We start from the raw sequence: 25,839 nt of genomic DNA on the forward strand, positions 1-25,839 counted from the left end.
CATGCTCTTTGCACCAGGCGAGCCTTTTATGCCGATGAACCTTGGTTAGGAGAGGTTGTTGTTATTTGGTTTTTAGGAGCATTAGCAACTAAGGCCATATTGCTCCTGGATATGCGGTGGTCATTCCCTGACCTTTCCGCATCCTCCGTATTTGGTGGTGACGGGCTCGAACCCCGGTCTAATCAAGAAGCGTGTGCTACGCACTGCTGCTCCTTCCCACCTGGCTACGGAGACGCCTGGTTAGGAGAGGATGCCGTAGGGATTGTCTGCTCGTATAGCCCATACATGCGAGCGTGCAATTCATGGCATGCTAGATATTGTTCCGGGTTGGCCCTTGTTCTATTGGATAGTCAACTCTTCAACAGTGCTGTGGCTGTTCGCCTGCCCGAGTCGTCGGATCCAGCGCTCACCTCTAACATCACAACCTTTCGCTGACCTTTTGCAGTTTTGCCGTCGATTCGTTGTTTGACCATTTTGACGGCAGTCCTTGTACACTTTAACTACGGCGGCTCTCGAACACCCCACCAGTTCAGCCGTATGGGAAATCGAGGCAGCAGCTCGTCGAGCTTCCACAATCTGTCCTTTATAAAAGTCCGGTAAATCCTTCCTTTTACCAATCACGCTCGGAATTTTACTACCTACTGAACCACTGACACCTTATCTAGGCTACGTAGGTCGACTAACTCCGCACTCTCGTACCCTACGTGATCAACGGGTTATAATCAGTTTTCATAGGCGTGGTTATAATTCAGTGATCACACGGTGTATATCAAATGCCCCATCGTAAATTCGTGTCGTGGAAAAACACTTCCACTCTTCAATGCTCAGGCTTATATCTGATTTTGCTATCATATGTCTAAGGAGGAAGTTTTTGGCCAGAGAGAGAAAGAGATCCCCAAAAAGTGCCAAAGAAAATAACGCCTTCACTGACTAAAACTGGGAACTTCTATTTCATCCAAACCGCTTTACTACTGCAGTTCTGTTGCGAAGTGTGCAGTTCAACGTCGCAAAAACTGGTAGCATACACTAATCAATAGAATATGTCTATTTCTATGAGCTGTCGCACACTGCTCCATGTTAAATTACCTTTGTTACTTGAGGGGGCTTTTATCTGACTGTTCTGGGGATTGTAGAGACCACAACTCCCCTTAATGAGCCCTCTACTCAGCGAAATCAAACTGATTCATTAATTGCAGGATTGGGACATCCGTAGCCGCGTTTTTGGTACTCTATGAACGGTCTTAGTCCTAAGAAATGATAAGTTAACTGGGCCACAGATTTAGCACATCCCTACTATAACCAACGGTGCTACATCACTCAGCATAACAAACTTCACTTACAATAGTTGCAGCGATCGACTTCTAAACTTTGCAATAAAATCCCATTATAATTCTTCTTCAATTACGCAATAAAAATTAAGCCCAGTTATATATCATATAATGAATTCCTCGTCAAGCACTTTCGAGATATGCAAAACTCGTGGTTAACATTGTTAAGTACACTCAAGATGTAATTAATTGTGCGCAATATCTTGATTAAACAATATGCTATAAATCTGATTAAATTTGTAATTTTCTTTAATGATTTCCATTTACATCAAATAAAAACGGATGGCGTATTCTTCTCTAAATAGGAATTTTCACTTTTTCAGTGTTTGATGCAACTGGGAAACCAATGAGTGGAATAATGTCTGGATCAACAGCCTCCTTGGGATCTTATCATCAGTGTCTCGATACCGTTGCATATAAAGAGAGTAAAAGATTTAATCAGGACGTAATGTTCGTAGGGAAGTACTGCTCAGTTCAAATTACTCCATTCTCGCTTAAGAATACGTTTATTTACAACGTATCAGAAGCAACAAAAGAACAGCAAAAGGAATTTGTAAAACACAGCAGGGTAAGTAACATTTCATTTTGTCTGATCTTTATTTAAATAAGAATGAGAATAAATCAATATTTTTTTTACTTTGAAGGTTATTCAGAATACCGATGGTCACCCTCGAAATAGCTCCCCTTTGCAATCGTCAAAGCAAGACAGGTGTTCTTCATTTGTCAGCTCCTTTACAGTGTCTCTATCGACTGAATAACTTCCTTTTAGTTTCGTTTCCAGTTTTGGGGAAAAAAGTAATCAGATGGAGAGAGGGTCGGTGAATACGTCGGTTGCGGGAGGATTGGAATGCTTTTCTGCACCAGTAATTCTGTAATGGAGAAGGCGAATGGCATGGTACATTTTCGTGGTGGAGGATCCAATTCTGAGTGATCTCTGGTCGCATACAAATAATTCTTTTTCGTAATCGCTCGAGAATTTCTTTGTACTGATTTTGGTTCATCGTTTGTCTCTGTGGTAGAAACTCTTCGTGATTATCAAAAATTATCAAATCCTCGATAATCAAAAGGGACACAGCCATCGTTTTCACTTCTGGTTTGGTCATTCGAAATTTCTTTCGGATGTGGCGATGTTTTCGTGTATCATTCCTCCCTTTGGCGTTTGGTTTTGGCTGTGCTAACCACGAGGACAACTGAACTAGCATCTGCCTCTAACGAGTAGAAACACACAGTGAGATTAGGGGAAAGGATCACGCTACACGTTGTTTATCGTCAGTTCTTTCCAGAATTAATCTCAAAATTTCCAAAATTAATTTAATTACTTTTCTGACATGCCTCGTATACAGGAAGATTCAAATTAGGAGTACGCAATTTCCAAAAAAAAAAAAAAAAAAAAAAGAATCGAAATTTATTACGTTCTGGACAAATACAAGAGTTGGAGAGGATTTCTGAACATTGCATTTTGGCTCGATAGCCAATATAACGTTCATATTTCATCGATTTCTTCCAACGCCCTTTTCCAGTATCCCATGGTCCTTCTTGGAAACGTCTTCAAAAAATTTTGGAAACGTCTGCTGGAAACGCTGGGATCGCTTTCTGCCTTTCCCCATAGATATTCCAGAAAATTGCCGTTTTGCTACTTAAAAAATAGTCTTGCAAGTGCAAAATTCTATTCTTCCCACTATTTCAAGATTTACACATAAACCAAAATTAACAGCACATTGAACTACTCGATAGGGTTACGAATTAACATCTTTCCTACTTATTCATCGTGCATTGAATTTGTTTCCTGCATGCAAAAGCAAAAAGCTTTTCCAGGAGGACATTGATGTCATCAGTATTTCGCCAGAATCTACGACAATTCTACTATAGGAATGTAACCATTACTTCGGCTTGGTGGATCCATCGATAGGTTTCAGAACTGCTGAGGGCTTCATTTTCACAGCCTTGGAATTATCTTTTTTCGTGAAGTATGGACGTTGTCCTGTGTCCGTTTACAACTCCGCAAAAAGTTCCAAGACTGAGTCTTCTGGTGCCTCCTTCCCTTCTACAGCCATTTTCTATTGTATTGGAGCTAGAGGCGTTTGGACTGCTTTTCCATGCCATCTCTTTTGTAGGAGTTTGCGTAGCAGGAGTTACTGATATAGATGTAGCAACTGATTGGCTCTTTTGAGATGTTAATGAATTCAGTGAATGGCAGGGAAGAGAATTGAATAATTCTGTTGGTGGTATGGTCATCTCAGTTTGCGTGTCGATGTTGTACCTCGCAGGAACCTTCGGAGCATATGAACCCTTGCAACTATTGTATAACTTGGATGGGTTTGCTGCTTTCTTGATAGTTGCTCAGCTGTTTTTATTTTTAGATTTTTTCTACCGAATATTGTTCTCACATCTGGGGCGGTGCCCCACAGTTTTCTCTCTGACTTCTTACCAGCTTCTAGATTCCATTTAAAGAGGGGCGTTAGGTTAATTTATGATTAATCTCTTATAGATTTTCTCCACTCTCTGTCTCACAGACTTTGTTTGAGCTAGCGCATGGGCACTGTTTTTTCTGAATTTGCTTCTATAATTTCCCCTCTCACTTCCAGAGCAGAAATGCTATTACCTCTACGGGGTTTTATTAACTAAAATACTGATTTTTGATTTCAGTTTTAGATGTATAAATAATGATATTATTAAATAATCATCGTTACAAAAATAATAATAAACTCTTCTTAAATTATATTCTACTTTAAGCGCTTTTAATTTATATTTTAAACATTATGTTCTAATATTTTCATTGCATGTTTTGATTTTAACTACGTTCATATTTGTATAATAAACAAATTCAACAAATTCCGAAGTCTGGTCGCTGTAGCTAAGTATAATTTTCATCAAGACCTGCAGAATCAAAGATTTACTGTAGGACCTTAGGGTTTCAAATACATATATCGTGATCTTTAAGGTCTCTTCAGATAGAAAAAAAAATCTAAATCAAACTTACTATGCCTATCGGGGGGGGGACTGGAATATAAATAGAAAATGTATTTATAGATTTATTAAGCCATTTATAATGCCTCGGATTTTAAGACACTAGAAATAACCCAAAGTGGACTACACAATATTGCAGAATCGAACAAAATACCACTCGGAATGTGTTCTCTCAGTGGAGAGCTTCACAAACATCAAAAGAACCATTTTTGATTCATGCATGAAGGGAATGCAATTTGAATGGGAAAATAAAATTGCGCTTGTTTTTCCAATAAGCCATACCTTTCAGGGCGGGGTATACTAAGTTTGAATTGGTAGATCAGTGTACAGTGCAATTAATTTCCATTTAAAAGAAAATTATCTAGCTTTGTATATAAAACAGCAGGAATGCATGTACGAATTCAGACAGTCGAATAACGATTTTGTTTTTCTTTTGTAAATCCCGATTATAGATCACATGATGATTTCAAAACCGTTGTTCATTTTAAACAAAATGATATGGCCTACATCTGGGGAAAATGGAGTGGAATTATTGTACTTCCACGTGCAATTGTACAAAAATCATAAGCGAGCCCATATCCAGTAACAAAATCGAGAGTCGTAGCGATTCAATTAATAAAAGTCAGTGTTCATCTAGTAAGGTTTCAGCAATCAGTTTTAGAGTTCTCTTTTTTTGTTCTCCACAGTTAATCGAAATCCTGGAAAGTTTTATCGGAGTACTTCACTATATGAAGTTTCAGATAGGCCTTTGCGTACCATCCACGTGCACTCATGATGATGTCCAACAAATGGCTTCACAAGGTAAGATATTTTTATTATTATAATGCTGTTGTGTTACTAAAATTAGAATGCTGTTGTGTCCATCAACAATTTATTTGGATGAAATACGGATCAATCAAAATCATTCAAGAAAATGTAAGGTAGAATTCCACATTCGCTGTTGGCTTTAAATTTCTCACTGGAAATCTCTCGATGTGGGCACTGAACATAGTAATGAGACCTACCAATGATGAAGCTGACTTCCCAGATTAACATTGGGATCAATCGGCGGGTGGTTCTTACTGCTTGGGTCAACTGCATTCCAAAAAGTCTCCTTTCTTTTGGTACTGGGACAGGATCAAGGCTTAATAATTTGGGCCTGATACTCTAAGCTCTCGAGGTGGGCGCCTATATATGGAGAGGGGGACCTTCAAATAACGCTGATGGTCTTCCAGATTAGCAGCGCTGGGATCCAACACTCGCAGTCTTCGCTAACATTAGGCGAATTCGACGTGTTTGCCGAACGCTCGATCATTGGAAACTCAGAAAATAGGATGCTTGTGGTTCTGGGATGGCTCTCCAAGGACCAGCTAGTGGGGTCGCCTACAAGGGTCATGTCAATGTTATGTTCCTATCCTCATGGTCCGAGAGACAAGATTAAGACAGGGGGCTTAATAGACAGGATATGCGGGTAACGTATCTGGGTATATGGAGTCCCATCTGGTCTCCGTGGTGGATGTGTAACTCGGGCACTGAAGCAAAACAAACCATAATATGAATTCTGATCATCTAAATTTCTCTTCTGGTGGCCCAACACGGTTCCTACCAGAATAATCGGATGTCTACCACGCTAATGTCACCTCAGCTAAAACAGAGGTGATATCAGCACCGACACCTCGTTACCTGATAATACGCCCTACAGATGAGAAAACTATGGGAAAAACAACACCACTCTTTATCCAGAAGGGTTGGTTGGTTATTAGGATTTTATGGCGAATCAGCATCTAAGGCTATAATGCGCCAAACAGAAGGGTTTAAAAGGGTTGGCAGTCTCCCCTAAATCAACGAAACAGCTTCGTTCAGGCGACATCCTTGTAGAAACTGGGATCCTTGAAACTATACTAGAAGTGACATTCAGAACAGCTCTTAAGAAAAACATGTATTTGGGGAGGGATGGAGAACATAGTTTCTCCCACAAGAAACTGAATTCATCCCGTGGTGTCATCTCAGAACAGGATCTCCTTGAAGTATCGGAAGAGGAAATCTTTCCTGTGTAAAATTTCATCGGTTTTACTGGCTAACTGCCCAGAAGACTTCATATCTGCCCGTATTATAATTCCCAGATCCCTTTCTTCCTCTACTGTTTTTAATTCAACCTCCCCCTCCCCAAGCGTATAAGTAATTTTGGGATTGCTGTTCCCCAACGTATGACAATGCATTTTGTCGTATTAAAATATAGCAATGTCACTTGATTCCCATAACAAATTCCCAAATTCTCAATAACAACGACTTCCATGTAAGTTCAGGGTATGACGGATTTATTGAAAGCACAAAATTTTAGTGTTGCAGTCAGTAATTACCATGATAGGATGAATAATCTGAGAAATTTCTTTGGTTTATACAATTGCCAAGTGGTTCATGATGCCAATTAATTGTCATGGATATCGCAATTTATGATTCCATCATGAACGAAAAAAATAACCGAAGAGTAATTCCATAGGATCCATGCACACTTTCCCTGAATTGCTCACTGTACTCAGGCAACACAGAGAAAAATACAAAGTATGTGAACTTGATGAAATTGTAAAGAAAAGAATGGGGAATATGGAAAGAATTACTATCAGTTTAAACGACCACACTGACGATAGTGCTGACAGTTTTGACGATTTTTCAAAAGATTAAATACAATTCCTTGAATTTGAATTGTTTTACTAATTCGCATTTTTGTATTGTAATTTTTGAATTTCATAAAGGCTTATTATATTTGTATTTATAAACAAAACGCAAATATTATAATATTTGTGTTTTTTCTATCCATTTTAACAGACATTAGAGCAACAGTTTAAGCATATTTAGAACACGCAGAATTTGGGATGGGGGGGAAATGCTTTTCAATCTATCGCAGTACAGAATTGTTAGTTTGAGAACGACAATGCTTTTATCGAGCAACGGATACAGTGAATTACGTGGGTGAAAGGTAGATGGAATTCAAAGATCGGAAGAACGCTCACTAGCTTTCCTCTTCTTTCATTAATCTTGAAGCACCTCTCTCTCCTCCACCTTGAAGCACCTCTCTCTCTCTCTCTCTCTCTCCCCCACCTTGAAGCACCTATAGAATTTCTCTCGACGATAGCAATGCCTTGCAAATTTCGTCGGAGTAATCTGGTGAAACCCGTGCAATTTATAGCGGCCGACGAATAACAGTTTCGATTAAGATTTCAAATACAACAGATTGGGATCATTTGCTTAGGAAGTGACCCTCATATGATGCCAAGAAGACGAAACAAAATAGGAAGACGAGAAATAAAAAATATACAATACTGATATATTTCTTACCTTGGAATAATTTGGTGGAATGAAATTCTACCGATAAACCGAAATCCATCTTTGAGAAATCCTTATTTCAGGAAATTCATCTTTCAGTATTTGAAGTCTATTCGAATAATATCCTCCATAGTTTGGGCACACAGTAAATATACACCTGTTTTATTGTTTGTTTGTTTGTTTTTTTGAACACAAGATAATCTAAATTAAGAATTAAAGCACAAAATATAGCAACAAACGTAGCGAGACAGATCCAATATGGCAACCTACAACACGTGTATTTTAATTGTACCGGTTATTCACTAAAACTTCCTGTTTCGTGTCGACAGCAGTAATCCCTCGCTCTGTTCTGTGGCGTAACGGGTGTGAAGTAAGCCAACGCCATCCTTCACTTCTATGGTAATGGACAGACAGGCACAAGAAATGAGCATAATTAGAGGAGTGTCTGCAAAGCTTAGGATTTTTTTTTTTTTTTTTTATGAGAACCCCAAACACGAGAGGTATTATAACCTATAGTACTTAGTACCGTGCTTGGGTTGGAGATTGAGAAGACGAAAGAAGATATTTGTTGACATTGGACTTGAACTTCTGTAGATTGTAATTTTCAGGAAATACGTATGAAGGAAGGTTGTTCCAGAAAACGGCAGTTGAATGAATAAATGAGGAAGATGAAAAGTTGGTTCTGTGGGTTTGAAGTTGGACAGTAAATGGATGTTGGCTGGTGGCGGCACGTGTTCGGACTGTTTTGAAAGAGAGAGCGGGAATTATAGAAGCCAATTCAGAAGAACAGTGCCCATGGAAGTATCTGTGGAAGAGGCATGCAGCAGAAACAGTACGTCTATGAGAAAGCGAGTGGAGAGACTCTGTTAGAGATGAATCATTAATTAACCTAACTGCCCTCTTCTGAATGGAATCAAGAAGCCTGAGACAGGTTTTGGGGGCTCCACCCCAGATGTGGGAACAATATTCCATGGCAGGGCGGATTTGCGATTTATACAGAGTGAGCAGCTATTTGGGAGAAAAGTAACGCCGAGAGCGAAAGAGAAAACCAAGTTTTTTAGATGCAGAGGAAGCAATATTTGTAATGTGCTTGTGCCAAGAGAGATTAGAAGTCAGGGTAATCCCCAAAAGAGATATATCATTTTGCCTAGAAATCGGAGTGTCACTAAAGATAAGCATAGGAGCAGAAGAATCCTTTTTGCGAGATATAAGACAAGACTGAGTTTTAGAAGGATTGAAATCAACTAAGTTGTCTTTGCCCCACTGGAGAATTACCTGAAGATCGGCATTTAAGGAATTGGCAGCAGATTTTCGAGAACTTGAAGCTGATTGAGCTGGACAAGGTTTCTCAAAATGGAAAGTTGAATGCAATGTGCTATCATCGGCAAAACTATGGATAGGATTTCCAGTCAATGGAAGAAGGTCATTAATATACAAGAGGAAAAGAGTGGGGGAAAGAACTGAACCTTGGGGGACACCGGCATTAGTGGAGAATTTAGAAGACAGAGAGCCATCTACCATCACCCTCAGTGAGCGATCAGAGAGAAAACTGGATAACCAATTACTAAAAACAGTTGGCAAACCATAAGATGGAAGCTTGTTTAGAAGACCTTTATGCCAAACACGATCAAAATCCTTTGAGATGTCAAGAGCAACTACTTGTGTTTCACCGAACCTTTCCATTGAATTAGTCCATAAATGGGTAACATAAGCCAGAATATCATATCACCAGTGGATCGACACTGACGGAATCCATACTGGCGATCGTTGGTAAGACGGAAGGTTTCTAGGTAGTTTAAGAGTTGGCGGTTAATTGATTTCTCCATTACTTTAGAAAGAGTAGAAGTAATTGCAATGGGACGATAATTGGATGGGAGGGATTTGTCACCCTTTTTAGGAACTGGCTGGATATGAGCAAATTTCCAAGCAGAAGGAAAAACACCTTTGGAATAAGAAAGTGAAAAAAGGCGGCAAAGAATAGGAGTAAGTTCAGGAGCACAGGTTTTGAGAACAAGTGGAGAAATACCATCAGGACCTGAAGCTTTCTTAGCATCAAGATTCATCAAAATCCTTCTGATATCCTTTTGACGGAAGACCACAGGAGGTATTGAATGGAGCGTGTTAGGAATGGTGGGTGGTGTTTTACCAAGATCATTAATACATGAGCTCAAAGAAAAATGGGATGCTAGCAGGTCAGCTTTATCCTTGGCTGAAGTGACAACAGAACCATCTGGTTTGGACAGAGGTGGGAGCAGAGATGGGCAAAAGTTGCGGCCAATAGCTTTGGCAAGAGACCAGAATGCTCGGCTACCATTAGGGCAAGAAGCAAGTTTTCTACCCTTAGCCTGTTCAAACTCTAGTTTGGACTGATTAATAACTGCTTTACAATTGTTGCGAGCTTTGGTGTAGGCAGAAAATGAAACTGAAGAATTAGAAACAAGCCAATTACGATATGCAACGTTCTTTTCTTGGACAGCCTTAGCACATTTATTGGAAAACCAAGGTTTAGATAAAGGACGAGGTTTTAAAGTGGAGTGTGGGATAAAGGATTCCATTCCTTCAAGAATAATTTCATTGACACGATCTGAGCAAACGTTGACATCGAAAGTTTTGAAACAGTAATCAGACCAAGGAAAAGAAGAAAAGAAGTCTCGCAGGTCATCCCATTTTGCATTCTTGTAATGCCAAACAATACGAGGTTGGGAATAGCCATGAGATAAAGGTTCCATTGGAGAAGAGGCAATCACCAAGTTGTTTTCTGAAGTGCCTAAAGGACCTCTCACTTCAACCTTGTACTTAGAAGGGTTGTTTGTGAGAAAAAGATCAAGCGTATTGGCTGTATGATTAGGATTGTCCGGTATTCTTGTAGGTAAATGAACAATCTGTGCTAGGTCATTAGTAATTGCAAAAGCCTCAGCATCTCGACCTTCTGGGTCGGTGTGACTAGAAAACGGAAGCCAGCTGGAGTTGTGAACATTAAAATCACCAAGGAAAATTACCTCACTGTTAGGAAAGTCGGACTGGAGAAAGTCAAGTTGCAAAGAGAGGAAGTCAAAGAGGTCCAAGTCATTAGTGGAGTTGGGAGAACGGTAGAGACAACAGATGAATTTTACACAATGCGGTAGAGAGATTTTAAGCCAGAGAAGATCAAAGAGAGGAGATTCCAAATTGCCAAGTCTCTGACAGGGAATATCAGAACGGACATATGCAGAATTTCACCTTTGAGGCGAAACGAATCATACAGCAAATAATTTGGACATCTGAGATGAGCAGTAGTTGAATCAACTGATAACTGAGATTCAGTCAGAAAAAGTACATGGGGTTTGGAAGACTGCAACTGGAAATGGACATCGTTGAGATTAGAATTGAGACCACGTATATTTGTGAAATGAATTAAGAAGTCCTTTGGGATTGCCATTGGGCCATTAAAACTTAAACTATAACATTTACAAAAAAAAAGTAATAATATGTGCATCAAAGCACATGTATTACCAGTCAGAAAAGTTATAAACTAGAGCGATCTTCTGGGAATGACATCACAGTTTTCTGCTTTTTATTAAGTTCTCAAACCCCAGGATCGGATTTACCGAGACGCAATTTCTCCAATACCTCAAAGTCGTTTGTGTTTGTTTCTGCTGAAGGATTATCTACACGATTGGCAGTTGATTATCAGGACAGAGTGTCTTGAGCAGACTCGTGCTTTGGAGTGTGGCTACCTCCAGGGATCTGTCCTTCGACTTGTTTTCTTAGAATATAGTACTCGACAAGTACTTGAATGCTCATGATGTGGAAGATGTCCATGTCATCGCTGATGCGGTAGATCTGGTTTTCTTTATGCTGAAAACTTCCGCAGGGAGCAGGAGGAACGCTGTCTGCCTGTTTGGGCCATGTGACATCTTCGCTCAAAATGCACTAGATAGAAGTCTCCGCGCATTAGTGTGTGGCTCTGATGCTGAGGGATCGGCTTAGCCGGACGCAACCACCCGTTTGGGACCTCTCGCTCAGGATTGTCAGGCAGACCCTTTACTATGGCGTTTGCTTGGAAGAGCGAATGGGCTTTTTAGCTCATGCTAATCATTTAAAAGAGAAGGTAAAGTGGCTACATGCTAAGCTCCTCCGCCTCATCCGCTTCGACTGCGTATAAAGGGGAAGGGCCTCCACACTTCTGCGGTAATATCTATACGCCGATTGTGACTTACGCAGCTGGGGCTTGGGAAGGACGAGTTACTAACAGCACTGTGAGAGAGCCCCTTCTTCGTGGTCAAAGATTTGCTCTTCTTGACATCACTAAGGCATGTCGAATACTCGCTACGGAGGCGTTACGTGTGTTAGCTGGGAATATTCCAAAATTGGATACCACCTGGCAAGATCAGTGAACTATTTCTGAGAAAAGAATACATTTGTATGCTTTCCTGCCCTCCGTTCTAGCTGTGGACCAGTGGCTTAGGCCCTGGTTGAAGTTTGGATTCTCGGACTGTTTCCTCCTGATTGGACATGGTCTGAGATCCAGGTTGTTCCAACTGGGTTTGGTTGGCTCGGTTTTTGCTCATGTGGTGAACAGATCCTGATACAATCTCCAGGTCCAGATAAAATATCCTCATTTTCTGCATCTGTCTACTAGTTTGGAGCAAGGAACGCTCTGTCTGACTTAAGAGACAGTATGTGACTTGTTTTATACCAGGGAGTTCTACGGTTTTGTGAAAGAGGCGTGTCTCCTCGTATAAGGGATGGTAACTTATGGTGTGGGCTCGATGGCCGGTCTCCACCGCGAGGCCAAATGGCAATGTTGATTTAGTCTCGTTTTTTTGTTGTACTAACCAACTAGTTGTAAGTCAATTAATAATAACGAGAAGGATTCGCATATGGGCAAAAGCCCAGGCGACGAATCAGATGATGGTTAACTTAAATGACAAATACCTTAAGGTCGTGGGCGGAAGCAGCTCAACCTAATTACTGTTATTGCTGGGTCCCCTACCGCGATCAAATCTTAGGATATAGAAAAATGTGTGTGTCATAGCCACGCACTCCATACGATTAGCACAGCGTCTTTGCGGGTGCCACTGTGGTCATAATCATCACCCGCTCCCACATCATGATATACACTGAGCGATCAATGAATTATGCCAACCTACCTAATACTTCGTAAGACCTCCTTTTGCCCTCATTACAGCAGCTATCCGACGTGGCATTGATTCAACAAGATGTCGTAAGCGTTCTGGAGGTATGGCCAACCAAGCTGTGTGTAATGCATGTATGGAAGTTATTGGCGTATCCAGACGCCTGATATGCCTTTCAATAGTGTCCCACAAGTGCTCTATGGGATTGATATCGGCTGAGTTCGGAGGCCAGTCGATATGCTGGAAGTCAGAACTGTGTTCCTCAAACCATTCCTGCACAACAAGTGCCCGATGGCTCGGCGAATTGTTATCTTGGAAGACACCATCGTCATTCGGGAAAAAGTGTAACATATCGGGGTGTACACAGTGAGCAAGCAGTTGACGATAGCGGAGACCACTGATATGTTGTTCCACATGCACCAGGGATCCAAGTTTCTGCCCCACACCATACAACCACCTCCACCGGCCTGCACTTTTGGATACCATGCATAATGGATCAAGATGTTGTTGAAGGCAAATCGGTACACGAACATCCACTGTGTGGAGTAAATAACGTGACTCATCCGATCAGCACACCTTCTTCCAGTATTCTAACGTTCAACTTGCATGCGCTTTGCACCAGGCGAGTCTTGTACGCTGACGAACCTTGGTTAGAAGAGTATGCCGTAGGGGTCATCTGCTGGTATAGCAGTCTGTCATGACGGATGGTCATGACAGATATTGTTCCGGGTTGGCCCTTGTTCTATTGGGTAGTCAACGCTTCAACAGTGCTACCCCTGTTCGCCTGTAGGAGTTGTCGAACCCGCCGCTCACCTTTAACAGCAACCTTTCGCTGACGTTTGCAGTTTTGCCGTCGGTTCGTTGTTTGACCATTTTGACGACAGTCCTGGTACACTTTAACTACGGCGGCTCTCGAACACCCCACCAGTTCAGCCGTATGGGAAATCGAGGCAGCAGCTTCCACAATCTGTCCTTCATCAAAGCCCGATAAATCCTTCCTTTCGGAATTTTACTTTTGGAGTTCAGTAGGTAGTAAAATTCCCATCTGAATTTTACTACCTACCGCACCACTGACACCTTATCTATGCTACGTAGGTCGACTAACTCCGCACTCTGGTACCTCACGTTGTCAACGGGGGTCGCATTCAGTTTCATAGGGGTGGTCATAATTCAGGGATCACTCAGTGTATAATGGCCTTTACATGCCATTCTACCGTACAATCCCAATAACTTCTCCATAATTGGTAGTAGTCCACTGATCTTGCCAGATGGTATCTAATTTTGGAATATTCCCAGCTACATAACGCTTCTGTAGCGACTGTGCGACATGCCTTGTCGATGAGAAGAGTAATCTTTGACCAGAAAGAAGTTGATTGGATTCAAATCCAATGTTTGAATCCAATGAAGTTTTTCATCCATGCCTGCGTTAATCGGTCTCAGGCGTGACCGATAAACGCAGAAACACAGGCAAACCGAACAGAGAACACAGGCAATTTACATACATAATATAAACTATTAGATGCGGTAATTCTCGTGTGGCTCTAATATGACAGATTTTTTTAAACCTAAAATTGGCATTTCTCAAACTGTTCGCAAAAATCATAGTTAGCTGTCATCACCTTATAAATACTTTATAAGCTAAGAAAACATGAAACATCTCCGTCAACTTAAATATCCGGAATGTCTAATTGTTGTTATATGGTTTTAAGAGCATCAGCGACTCAGGCCAAATTGCTTAGTATGCACTGTGAGTAAAAACTGCATGTGTTCTCTGGTCGATTTTCTGTTTGCTGGAGGAAAAACTCGAATTTCCAGGAGAGAAAAAAAAAAAAAAAACATTCTACCATCCCCTGAGACCGATTTCTTAATTGTTTCTTTCTTTAATGCCCAAGTCTCGCATCCATAGAGTAGTGTGAACCAGACGTATCACTCTATTACTCTTAATCGAAGATTTAAATCCAAATGCAGATTACATAAAACACCTATCACTTTGCAAAAGACCTATCTTGCAAGTTCAACCCTTCTTTTAATTTCTGGTGAATTTGCCATTAATTTCTTGTCCTAAATAGACATAACTGTTGCCCTTTTTGATCACTCTCCCATCAAACGTAAGCGTGAGATTTTTATAATTCTTGGGGCCAATTACCATCCATTTAGTCTTACTGGGATTTATCCGCACACTCATCATTGCTTTCTGCATTAACCATCTCCATGAGTTGCTGTATGTTGTAATAGGGTTGTAGGAGCATCAGCGACTAAGGCCACATTGTTTCGTATATACTGTCTGCAATTTGCGTGTGTTTTGTGTCGGTTTTCTGTTTTGATGATATACATGGATAAAAAACCTGCGTTTCTGGTGGAAGAAACCATGCTACCCTCGCCTGAGATGGACTAACTTAGCCACGTTGCCGAAAATGCACATAAAAAGCCCCCGTCATCGATGGGACTCGAACCCAGATATTTTCACCCGGTGCGGGGAATTGTACCAAATGTACTACTACCACGAGAGCATTCTTAAGTGGTTGAAGATCAGAATGACTTCCTGCAATAATCACTCTAACATCGGCATAGCGTATATTACTGATGACTACTCCATTGAAAGAAAATCTTTCTGCTCTATCTTCTACCACTCCCAGCACAGCACACTTATTATGGTACTGTTTCTCAATTATTTGGATGCCTTTGCTGTCTTAGTTTATCTGGTGAAGAATAGGAAACAATTTTCTATGCTGAACTTTATCAAATGTTTTTCCATAGTCTATGAAACAACCATAGGCATCTTGTTGCATTTCCAGACTTCTTTCTATTAATAAAGAAAGACTGAACAAGATTCTCTTTCTAAACCCAAACTGAGTCTTCCCTGTTTCCTTTTCACATTTACGCTGGGTGCTAAGATAAATTATTCTTAAAATTATCTTTAATGTATGACTCATGAGGCTAATTGGTCGATATTCTGCATAGTTTTTTGCATTTAGCTTTTTTGATAATAGTATGAAAGTTGATTTCAACCTATCCTGAGGAAACTTCCCTGAGTCATAAACTCTGTTGAGCAGACGTTCACAGTCTCAATGCCATTTTCACCCAGCAATTTTAGATTTCATGTCACTGCTCCATCGTATCTTTGGGCCTTCAAGATCTATTTCCTTCACACTTTCCTTTGTCTCTTCATCCTCTTTGAACAATCGTGATATATATATATATATATATATATATATATACTTTTCCCAGATGTGCTTTTGTTTCCTTTCAAATCCATTACTGCTTTGCTATGTTCATCAACTATGTGTATTTTTGTACAATCCAGCCATGTCGTTTACTTTTGTACGAAACTTGTAGAAATGTTCAAACTGAAAAGGCATTGACCATTTATAGCTTTTATACACTAGTGTGCAAAACTTAAGGACCAAAACTGTATCTAAAGGTGACAACCACAAAATCTTTACCTAAGGTATTCTTTACTAATGAGAGTAGATTCAGTCTCAGCAGCGATTCTGGACATCAGCTAATCTGGGTATCACACGGTATCACCTCGCAAACATCACTGAAAGGGATCGATATGACGGTCGAGGTGTTCTCCATTGGTGAGGCGTTATCTTGGATGGACTTACGCAACTCCAAATACTGGAAGGCGGTACTGTAACCTGTGCACGCTACTGTACTGAGGTAATCCTTCCCCCTGTGCGTCTGTTCCGAGGTGCCATTGGCCCCGAGTTCGTGTTTGTGGATGATAACGACACAACCCATCGCACTGCAGCTGTTGATATGCTTTTGAAAGTGAGGACATTTTTCATATGTATTGGCCTGCCCGTTCCATCGGTCTAAATCCCATCAAACACATATGGGACGCTCTGGGGAGACACCTAGCGGCACGTCCACACCCACCAGAAAATGCTGACCAGCTGAAGATGGCGCTGACAGAGGAATGGACGATGTTACCGCAAGAACTTATCAACAACATTGTTCTAAGTATGGACAAGCGGTGCAAAGCCTGCATCGATATTAGGGTTGGCCATATCGCCTCCTCTTCCCTTTGCTCCATCTTTGGCAGAGATGCATGTGCATCATGGCAGCCAGTGCTATGTTGTCATTTTTGAATAAAGTCCCTCTGTACCGTGTTGTTTCCTTCATCATTTCTGTACCTTACGAGGTTCCTTTAATATGTTTTCCGATATCCTGGCCATTCCTATGAGAAGCTACAGGTGGAAACCTGACAGGTGCTTAAATTTTGCACACCAGTGTATTTAAAAACATAGTTACCATAAACACTTTGAGTTCTGCGGCTTCAAAAAACTCTTCATTTGTTGTTTATTTATCTTTGCAAATTTCCACATAAATTACAACGAATCTCTTAATTTAAATATGCGTAAATGCTTAAATATTTGTATTTCTTTTAGCTCTGGATTACATCGGTCTACCTGAAACATCAGTTGAGGTTCCATTTTGTAATGTGAAACAGAAGAAAGTCTTCACACCGCTGCAGATTTCGGTCATGTGAGTGTATTCAAGAAATAAAACTGTATCTTTATCCATTGCGTTTCATAGAGCAATTTTCCCATTGTTTATTTCAAATTAACTTTCTAAAAATAAAACGCCTCTATTATGAATGAACTGCATGCACATTTTGCAGAAATTCACAATATTGAGATTGATATTAATTATTATAATGACGGTTTGAACTTCTACGTAGGTATGTGGACCCTGCATGCTTCGTATTGCGACTTTTGAATTTTCGCATTTCAAACATCTCCTCTCAAGAGACTCTTCGTCACAAAAGATGAACCACCGTTGTCACTTCATCGAGAAACAGTTGTGTTTATAGTTGCATAGTGTTTGGGTGGGGGGGACGTCTCATGTGCTTTCCCACATCTGCGCCGTTTACTCTGTGTGGTGATACAGTACAGTACTCTGTTAAGCCAGAGGTGTGAGTAGTTTGTTGTTTTGTGAAGTGTACTTTTGGGTTGTGTTGTTCTCTGGCTTTTCTCCGTGGGTTCCCTGTTGGGTCCCCACATTGCCCGCCACTAACCTCTGGGAGGTAGCCAGGTAGTCCTAAAATCTCTGGCCGGTCCTGCTACCTAATGCCTGAGCTTTCAGCGACAAGGACCTATTTAAAAAAAAAAGTCAGAGTATGGGGTATAGAAGTAAGAAGAAGAAGGAAATAGGTAGAAGTACGGAGGTGAGAGAAGCATCCCTGGGACCATGGACTCATCTCATGTAGGCGAAAAAGGGGAAGGGATATGGGATTTAAAATACCTGTGCGGGGGTGCACAGGTTGATCGCCATTTGGCGTAGCGTGTCCGAGGACTGCCTGGTCAAGCCAGGTGCTGGGGTGGAATACACTTGGTATATTTTTTCCTGTATCATTGTCCGATACAGTCGTTTGGTATGATCATGTTCATCTCTACTGGAGATGTTGTCTTGTCCAGGTTTGGTCAGGTCCAAGGGTTGGGTTCAATGGCTGAGTGGGTTCAATTTGGATTGTGGTTGTTGATACCAATACTCAATGTCTATAGTGGACGCTTTAGTTTCTATTAGGATTTCCTTCTGTTGCTGACTGCCATTTGGCGGTTATTCTAGCCCTTTCTGTGACAGTTGTAGCTGTAGTGGTCATGGTCAGATCCGGCGACGTTCATTTGGATTCCGTGCGGTTGTACTGTGGATCTTGAATTTATTCACTTTCAAGAATTTGGTGTTCCAGGTTCATAGGTAGGTAGGTAATGGTCTTTCTTGGTCAGTGCAGCGAAGATATGCCTTAGGGACAATCTGTTTCGATCTTATGAGATATTGTTCAGCTTTGTTAAGTTTGGGATTTGTCGCGTCCGGGATTTGGTTGTCTCCTGTTTTGGCCACCATAGATAGCAATCTGCGTTCTCCGTCTCGCGAATAGCTCCTACGCGTATCAGCTAAATGCTTTATACTCCTGTTTAGAGTTTAAAAGGTGATACTCTTGATGGTGGGGTGAGTATTTGATCCGTATGATAAAAAGGCAACGCAGATCCCTGTAATGAGGATAGTCGTACATCAGATGGTGTTACTTTTCTTGTCATTTGCAAGTTCAATATCCGCATTGATGATAGTTTGGCTTTGATTGAACCACAGCCTATTAGAAGAAATGTCACGAACAACCCAGGCGAAAACTATGGGTGGGGGTTTGTGGTACACCTGCTAACATAGGGGATGAATTTGCGAGTGATCTCGCCTTTGCTTGCGGCAGGCCATCTGCTCTGCCACACCTGCTACAAGTGAGCCATGAGTCGGTTTTTCGGACACAACAACTGAGAGGGGAAACCACTGGTGCCGTTTGACACTAAGCACACTCTACACTCTGGACCACACCGACGACTGAAGAAAAACCGACTCATGGCTCACTTGCCACACCTGCTGCAAGTGAGCCATGAGTCGGTTTTTCTTCAGTCGTCGGTGTGGTCCAGAGTGTAGAGTGTGCTTAGTGTCAAATGGCACCAGTGGTTTCCCCCATCTCAGTTGTTGTGTCCGATGAAGTTTCCTGGGGCTACTTTGGCTAGTCAATACATTAGGCTGCAGCGGACCACCTCGAGGTTCAATGGAAGTGCGCCCCCAAGACCTGGAGTGCATGTGTGCTCACTGTGCAGCAGGCCCTTGGGAACGACTCGTCAAAACGACCGGCAATACTGAACCCTGGTGGGTGGTGTACCGCATCACCAGAAACAAGCTCCCGAGGGGCGAATTTATCCAATCCTCTCTCACACCAAACGGCACTATGACTACATCGTGGGAGAAGTCTACGGCCAATATTCTGGACACATGTTTTGGTACAGATACTGATCCTCTGACAGTACAACAGCAAGAAATATGCCAGGCAAACAACGTCTACTTCAACAACGCTGTAGAAGACCAATTTACCACTAATGAACTGCAGCAGGCTCTTACCAAAATGAAAGAGAGGAATTGTCCCAGACCAGATCTCATTGAACCCGAAGTCCTTAAAAAGACCGCCCAAATTAACATCCAGTTTCTACTCGACCTCTTCAATAAGTGCTTGTCCCATGGATCTTTCCCAGAAGAATGGAAAAACGCCAATGTAAAACTGATCATAAAAAATCCGTCTAAACCGCTCCAACAACCAGAGTCATATCGACCCATTGCCCTTTTATCCATGGTCACAGTAAACTGTTTGAACGACTACTCCTAGTACGGCTCCAAGACCATTACACCAAAGCTGGGCTCCAGTCCAACTTCCAGTTTGGATTTCGACCGGGGCGTTGCACAGAAAACGCACTGCAAATGATCATCTCTGCAGTCTCAACTTCTACCTCCAAATACTACCTACTAATAGCAATAGATTTCGCAGGAGCATTCGACAGGCTCTGGTGGGCAAGTATCCTTCGCAGACTTAGGCAAGCAAATATACCATTAAATTTATACAAATGCATCGAAAACTACTTATCAAATAGGAAAATTACAATCTCCTCAACGTACCGAAGAATTACCAGGTCAATCTACAGAGGTTGCCCCCAGGGTTCAGTCCTTGGTCCTTTTTTGTGGAACATTGTCCTGGATGAGCTCCTTGGACTGGACCTAGGTCCTGTAGCTATACAAGCCTTTGCTGATGATGTGACCATCTCGATTGAGGCTGACAGCAGAGCTTCTCTGGAAGCCAGAGGAAACTAGGCACTTCAAATCCTTCAGAACTGGGCAGCCCTACACAAACTAAGACTCTCACCCCAAAAGACACAATCCATTCTCCTGAAGGGATCACTGCAGCCTACTAGAAACCCCACTATCAAACTTCAAGGCCAAATCATCAAGCTAGTTTCTACGTTAAAACTACTGGGAATAGTACTTGACCCTAAGCTCACTTTCTCTCCGCATCTTGCACACCTCCACGCGAAAGTGAGAAACTACACTGCTCTCATCGCACGGGTGAGTCGTCGCGATTGGGGATTGAACCGACGAACCCTTAAGATTCTGTATAAATCAATCTTCCTTCCCTTCATAACGTATGGATCAGGGGTCTGGTTTCGCAGGGCAACTCTTTACAACAACAAACGTAAACTGGGAACTATCCAGCGCACCATCCTTCTTACTATTACAAGGGCATGCTGCACAGTTAGCAACCCAGCCCTTCAGATTCTTGCGGGCGTCCTTCCGCTTGATCTGGAGGTTATTCGAAGGGGCCTCCACTACTGTCTATCCAGGGGTATACCAGCAACTATCCTTGGACACTCCATCAATAACCTGAATGAAATCAGGCAGGAAAAAAAAAAAAAAAATTGCCATCCTACTACTTCAGACCTGGCAGGACAGATGGACTGCTACCGACAAGGGCCCAATCACCAAGAAATTTATACCGTATGTGAATGCCGTATTTCCTAAATCTCCAACTTGGTTTTCTCCTGGTCTTTATACCACCTACCTCATCACTGGACACGGATCAATAAACCATAAATTAACATCCATGGGAATCATTGACAACCCCTACTGTGCATGTGGTGAAATAGAAGACTGGAACCATCTATTATATACCTGTCAACACTACGAGGACCTCCGCAGCATCCTGTTTACTCGTATCCAAGATAACTCTCAAGGAAATGAACACTTATTCATCACAGAAGAAAACTACTACTATGAGTTTACCAAGTTTGCACAAGCCCTCTTCACAAGACGGAGCACCCTATTGCCAACACAAAATAGGAACAACCCAAACATCTGATCCTAACCTCACTGGCCAACCGATCTTAACCTGGATAGGATCAACTGGCGTATGGGCCACCTCATTCCTCAGTGGCAACTTGCACACGGCTCTCTTGCTGTCTTATTTATCGTCCTTCCCGGGTTCTCCTTTCAACTGATGCGTACACTCTGTACTTCCCCGACTCTACCTTTTTTTTTGTCTCCATCCAGGAAGCTCTGGCGACCCTGGCGGAGACAAGCCAGAGAATAATGGGCAGACTGGCTACCTCCTAGTGGTGTGTGCGGGCAACGTGGAATCCCACTAGGGGCCCTGCGGCCAAATGCCAGGACACACAACAGAACCTAACACAATATGTCATATACAACACACAACACTTTTCTGGCATTTACAGTAGTACTGTATTCCTTCACAGCGAACATATAGCGCAGATGCGGGAAACCACAGGTGGCGCCTGACCCTAATACTATGCACACTATGTGCAGCAGGCAAGGAAGATAGTTGATAGTATGGATCACTGTATTTTCTCTAATAGTTTCCTGTCAACTGCTCTCATAGCTTTGGTGTACCATATGGTTGAGCCACAGATGAAGGCTGGAGTGAAGATCGCTTAATAATAATATAGTGACAGGGTGCGTCAGTTTAATCCCCAGTCGCGACGCGAAGCCCTCGCGATTAAGGCAGTGTATTTCCTTATTTTTACTTTGAGATACTTGATATGTGGTTTCCAGGGTGTCCAGGAAAATTCCGAGGTATTTTAACTGGGTTCCTTCTATCTTTATCTGAGGTGATCGTGCAGTGTTAAGCGATCCTTTAAGGAGGATAAAGCAGATTTTGGTTGGTGATATTTTTAACTGGTTTTTTTTTTTTTTTTTTTTTTTGTCTAGGCTTGGAGGAATTGAAGAGCATGGTTTTCTAGGGTCTCCAGCTGTGCTCTGTTGTCGGCGGACCGATGAGGATAAATTCATTAGCAAAGGTCTGGAATTGGATTCCCCCCTCAAGTCAACAGAGAGGAACTCATCAAAAACAATGTAGTGGTAGTAGTAGTAGTGGCATATGATGCACGAAAGCAAGTGTATGAGCTTATGCATCAGCCAAAAAAAAAAAAAAAAATTACAAAACAATCCCCTCTAAATATATGTCCATTTCCTCCTTAAATTTATTTAACCTGTCAACTTCCATAACGACAGATGGAAGTTTGTTCCAGCAATTAACCACCTGCTTTAGCCAGCAGGTGGTTTGTTCCAGTAATTAACCACCTGCTGGCTAAAGGCAAATTTCCGCACATCTATTCTACATTTGTCCTTCCTCAATTTAAATTTATGCCCCCTTAAGTTCGTAATCTGAACAAAGAATCCCATCAGAATTCAGCGTGCTCAACCCATTCAAGGCCTTATATACCTCATTCAGATCACCTCGCAGGTGCCTATTCTCCAGCTGCTGCAATTTGTAGAACTTAAGTCTCTCTCTTGGTAAGAGGACCCCTTTGTTCCCCTCACCAATCTTGTTGCCCTTATCTGTACACCCTCAAACAAATCTATATGCTTCCTAAAATGAGGCCTCCAGATCTGCATGCAGTGCTCAAGGCGTGGCCTGACCATTGCCTTATAGAGGGACAATCACCTCCTTTTCCCTGCTAGAAAAATTCCTGTATATCATTGACAACACCCCCATGACCTGCCCTGGCAGCACTGCTCAGAAAACTTCATATCTGACTGCACAATTACTCCCAGGTCTTTTTCATTTTCTACCACCTTAAGTGTAGTTCCACATAGTTGGTACGTTTCTCTGGAGTTACTTCTATCCATATGCAGTACTTTGCATTTTTCAATGTTAAACTTCAGTTGCCACTTCTCAGCCCATCTGCCCAAATTTTCTAGATCCTGTTGAAGTAACACACTGCCATTACTGTCATTAACAACGCTGTCAACCTTTGTATCATCTGCAAACTTCGATACTAAGCCTAATATATGGAAACAGAAATGAAATTTTCTTCAAAAGAAAAGTTGTTCAAAGACCTCCCGTCCCCTCCTACTCGTCTAGTCTTGCGGTTACAGCTGAAACAAGTCCATCTTGGCAGCTGGTACACAATACCCTACGAATAACAATTGCGGTAGATTGTCAGGTGCTTCATTCGCCTCTCGAATAAAACCCATGATCGAAGACCCATCCAACAATCTAAAGCTATCTTTGTTTCCCGAGTCGACCCTCAGACTACTCCAGACCAAATTGTGTCTGAATGCCTACGACTCATGAATATAACTGTAAGAGTCACCCTACTGAAGAGGGCAGCCACATATGCGTCCTTCAAAATTGAGTGTGATGAAAAAGATATTAATAATGTTGCCGCCACTTCCTTCTGGCCGATGGGAGCTCTCATCAGGCCTTTTTATCACAACGGCCAACCGAGATTAAAACTACCTCGCTATGTATATCCCAGTAAGCCAACCACAAACTCACAAGTATGACGCCAAAGGAATGAAACCAGGCCATCGCAGAATATACGCTCACCGTCTTACAGAGGATAATGAACCTCTACCGGATCGCCAGTCAGATGTCAATCGAATTTCTACAATAGTCACTACCCGACACATGATACAAAGTAAGACTATACCCTGTAGAAGACCTACTAGGATACAAATAAAACCACTATCCATAGGGAAGATTTTTTATCAGAATATTAGGAGCATACGAAACAAGTTGGACACATTGGAACAAATGCTCTTGTCACGGTCTGCTGATGTTATCTTGTCTTACCGAGACCTGGTTCCAGCCACATCAAGAGTCTCTAGTCGCTGCTGGATACAAAGCCTACTTCAAATCCAGATCTGCAGCGAGGGGTGGAGGAGTAGCCTTGTTTGTATGTGAAATAGCACTTCAAATAAACTCGGTCGCTTACTCGGATTCAGAGCTTTATGAGGCATTACTTGTCAATTTAAAAGTCCACACAGCACGCTTAGATATAGCAGTCGTTTACATTACACTTGTCCCTAGTCTAGAAATTATAAATAATGTAGTAGACTGGCTTCTCAACAAATTACATGTGTCATCCACCCATATAGTATGTGGAGATTTCGACCTTCCACCACAGCTCAATAACCTGCTGGACACCAGGTTAAATAAACTACAGCCATGCTCCATCTCTCTTATCAATGACCAACCTACAAGAGGTGAAAATAGATTTGACCTAATTCTGTCATCTGGTAAATGTATAATTGATGTGCCCCCCGAAATGTTCTTTCCATCCGATCATAGCCCAATTGCAATGCTCATAATGCTACCGTATGTGGACTTCAATGTCAAGGAAAAAATTAAGAGCCAGCTTGTCACTTCGCCAGCCTTTCTGGACCCAAATAAATGCTTATCTGCTGCCAGCTGTATCCCGTGGGAATGTCTACTCAAATGTAATGCCTTATTTGCAACAACTCCCTTAACCAATTGGATCAACTCTATTACAGAATTTGCAGCTTCCAAAGTAGTAAGGATATCATAAAAATCTAAAACCTGGTGGAACTCTAGCCTAACTGCATTTTTTAAACCAAAGCAAACTCTGCACAAAAAATGGAAACTGTCTAATGACACACAAAATGAAATTAACTACTCGAGGGCCAGAGCAATATTTAATAGGGAAAAATCTAGAGCAATCAACCGCTACATGAAAGACACACTTGACAGGGGAAAGCTATTTCGTTGCACACATAAAAGTGACACAAATCAGGGGCTTGACAAAGAAGCGTGGATGGACCACATCAGCAGATTCTCCAGCATATATCATGAGTCTCAAGTCAGGGAGTTTGAGTGGGATTAATTAGTTGACAATGAGATGGAGTCTGTTCTTATCATTAAAGAAGCACTTATACACAGTGTCAACTCCGTCAGGGCAACTAAAACAGCTGGAGTTGATGGAGTCCCCTACTTCATGCCAAAGTGTCTCAGCCCCTACCTAATTGAATCACTCCAAGCAAATTATAGCTCTATCCTTGCTTGCCGAGTTTCCTTGAGAACTGGAATTAGTACGCTGTAATTCCAATGCCGAAAATTACAAAGCCTAACCTTGTGAAGCACTATAGGCCAATATCTATTGAATCTACCCTGTTAACAATACTGGAGTAAGCTCTATTGCCAAAGTTGTCGAATCAGATACTGGTTGGGCAGCCTCAACAAATTCATTATTCAATAACTGCAAGAGCTGCTATTACTAACCTCCTCACAGTTCAAGCCCCAATACTAAATGCTTTCCAAGCCAGAAAGGAAATTGTAATAATTTATGCCGATATAAAAGCAGCCTTCGATAGTCTGGATGTACATGCCTTACTTCATCTGCACGCCTTCCAAATAAAAGGAAATTTGCTAAAGTTCCAACAGGCCCTACTTACTTGTCGGTCCATTTATTACCGCACATATAGTCAGATCCTCCAACGCCAACTCCATGTAGGAGTTCCACAGGGTGGAATCT

At 41.7% G+C, this 25,839-nt stretch overlaps 1 protein-coding gene across 1 annotated transcript in view; it reads left to right on the forward strand.

Moving 5' to 3' along the window:
- The window catches only part of LOC150087182 (nose resistant to fluoxetine protein 6-like), a 109,628-nt gene that overhangs the window by 12,594 nt on the left and 71,195 nt on the right, over positions 1-25,839 (forward strand). Inside the window, exons 2-4 of the mRNA XM_090372397.1 lie at positions 1,652-1,896; positions 4,982-5,096; positions 17,110-17,206. Of these exons, the coding sequence (XP_090228523.1) occupies positions 1,652-1,896; positions 4,982-5,096; positions 17,110-17,206 (457 nt within the window). The remainder of the gene's footprint in view (positions 1-1,651; positions 1,897-4,981; positions 5,097-17,109; positions 17,207-25,839) is intronic.

Source organism: Mastigoproctus giganteus, chromosome 4, assembly GCF_048544385.1.
Source record: "Mastigoproctus giganteus isolate SK-2022 chromosome 4, ASM4854438v1, whole genome shotgun sequence".
NCBI lineage: Eukaryota > Metazoa > Arthropoda > Arachnida > Uropygi > Thelyphonidae > Mastigoproctus > Mastigoproctus giganteus.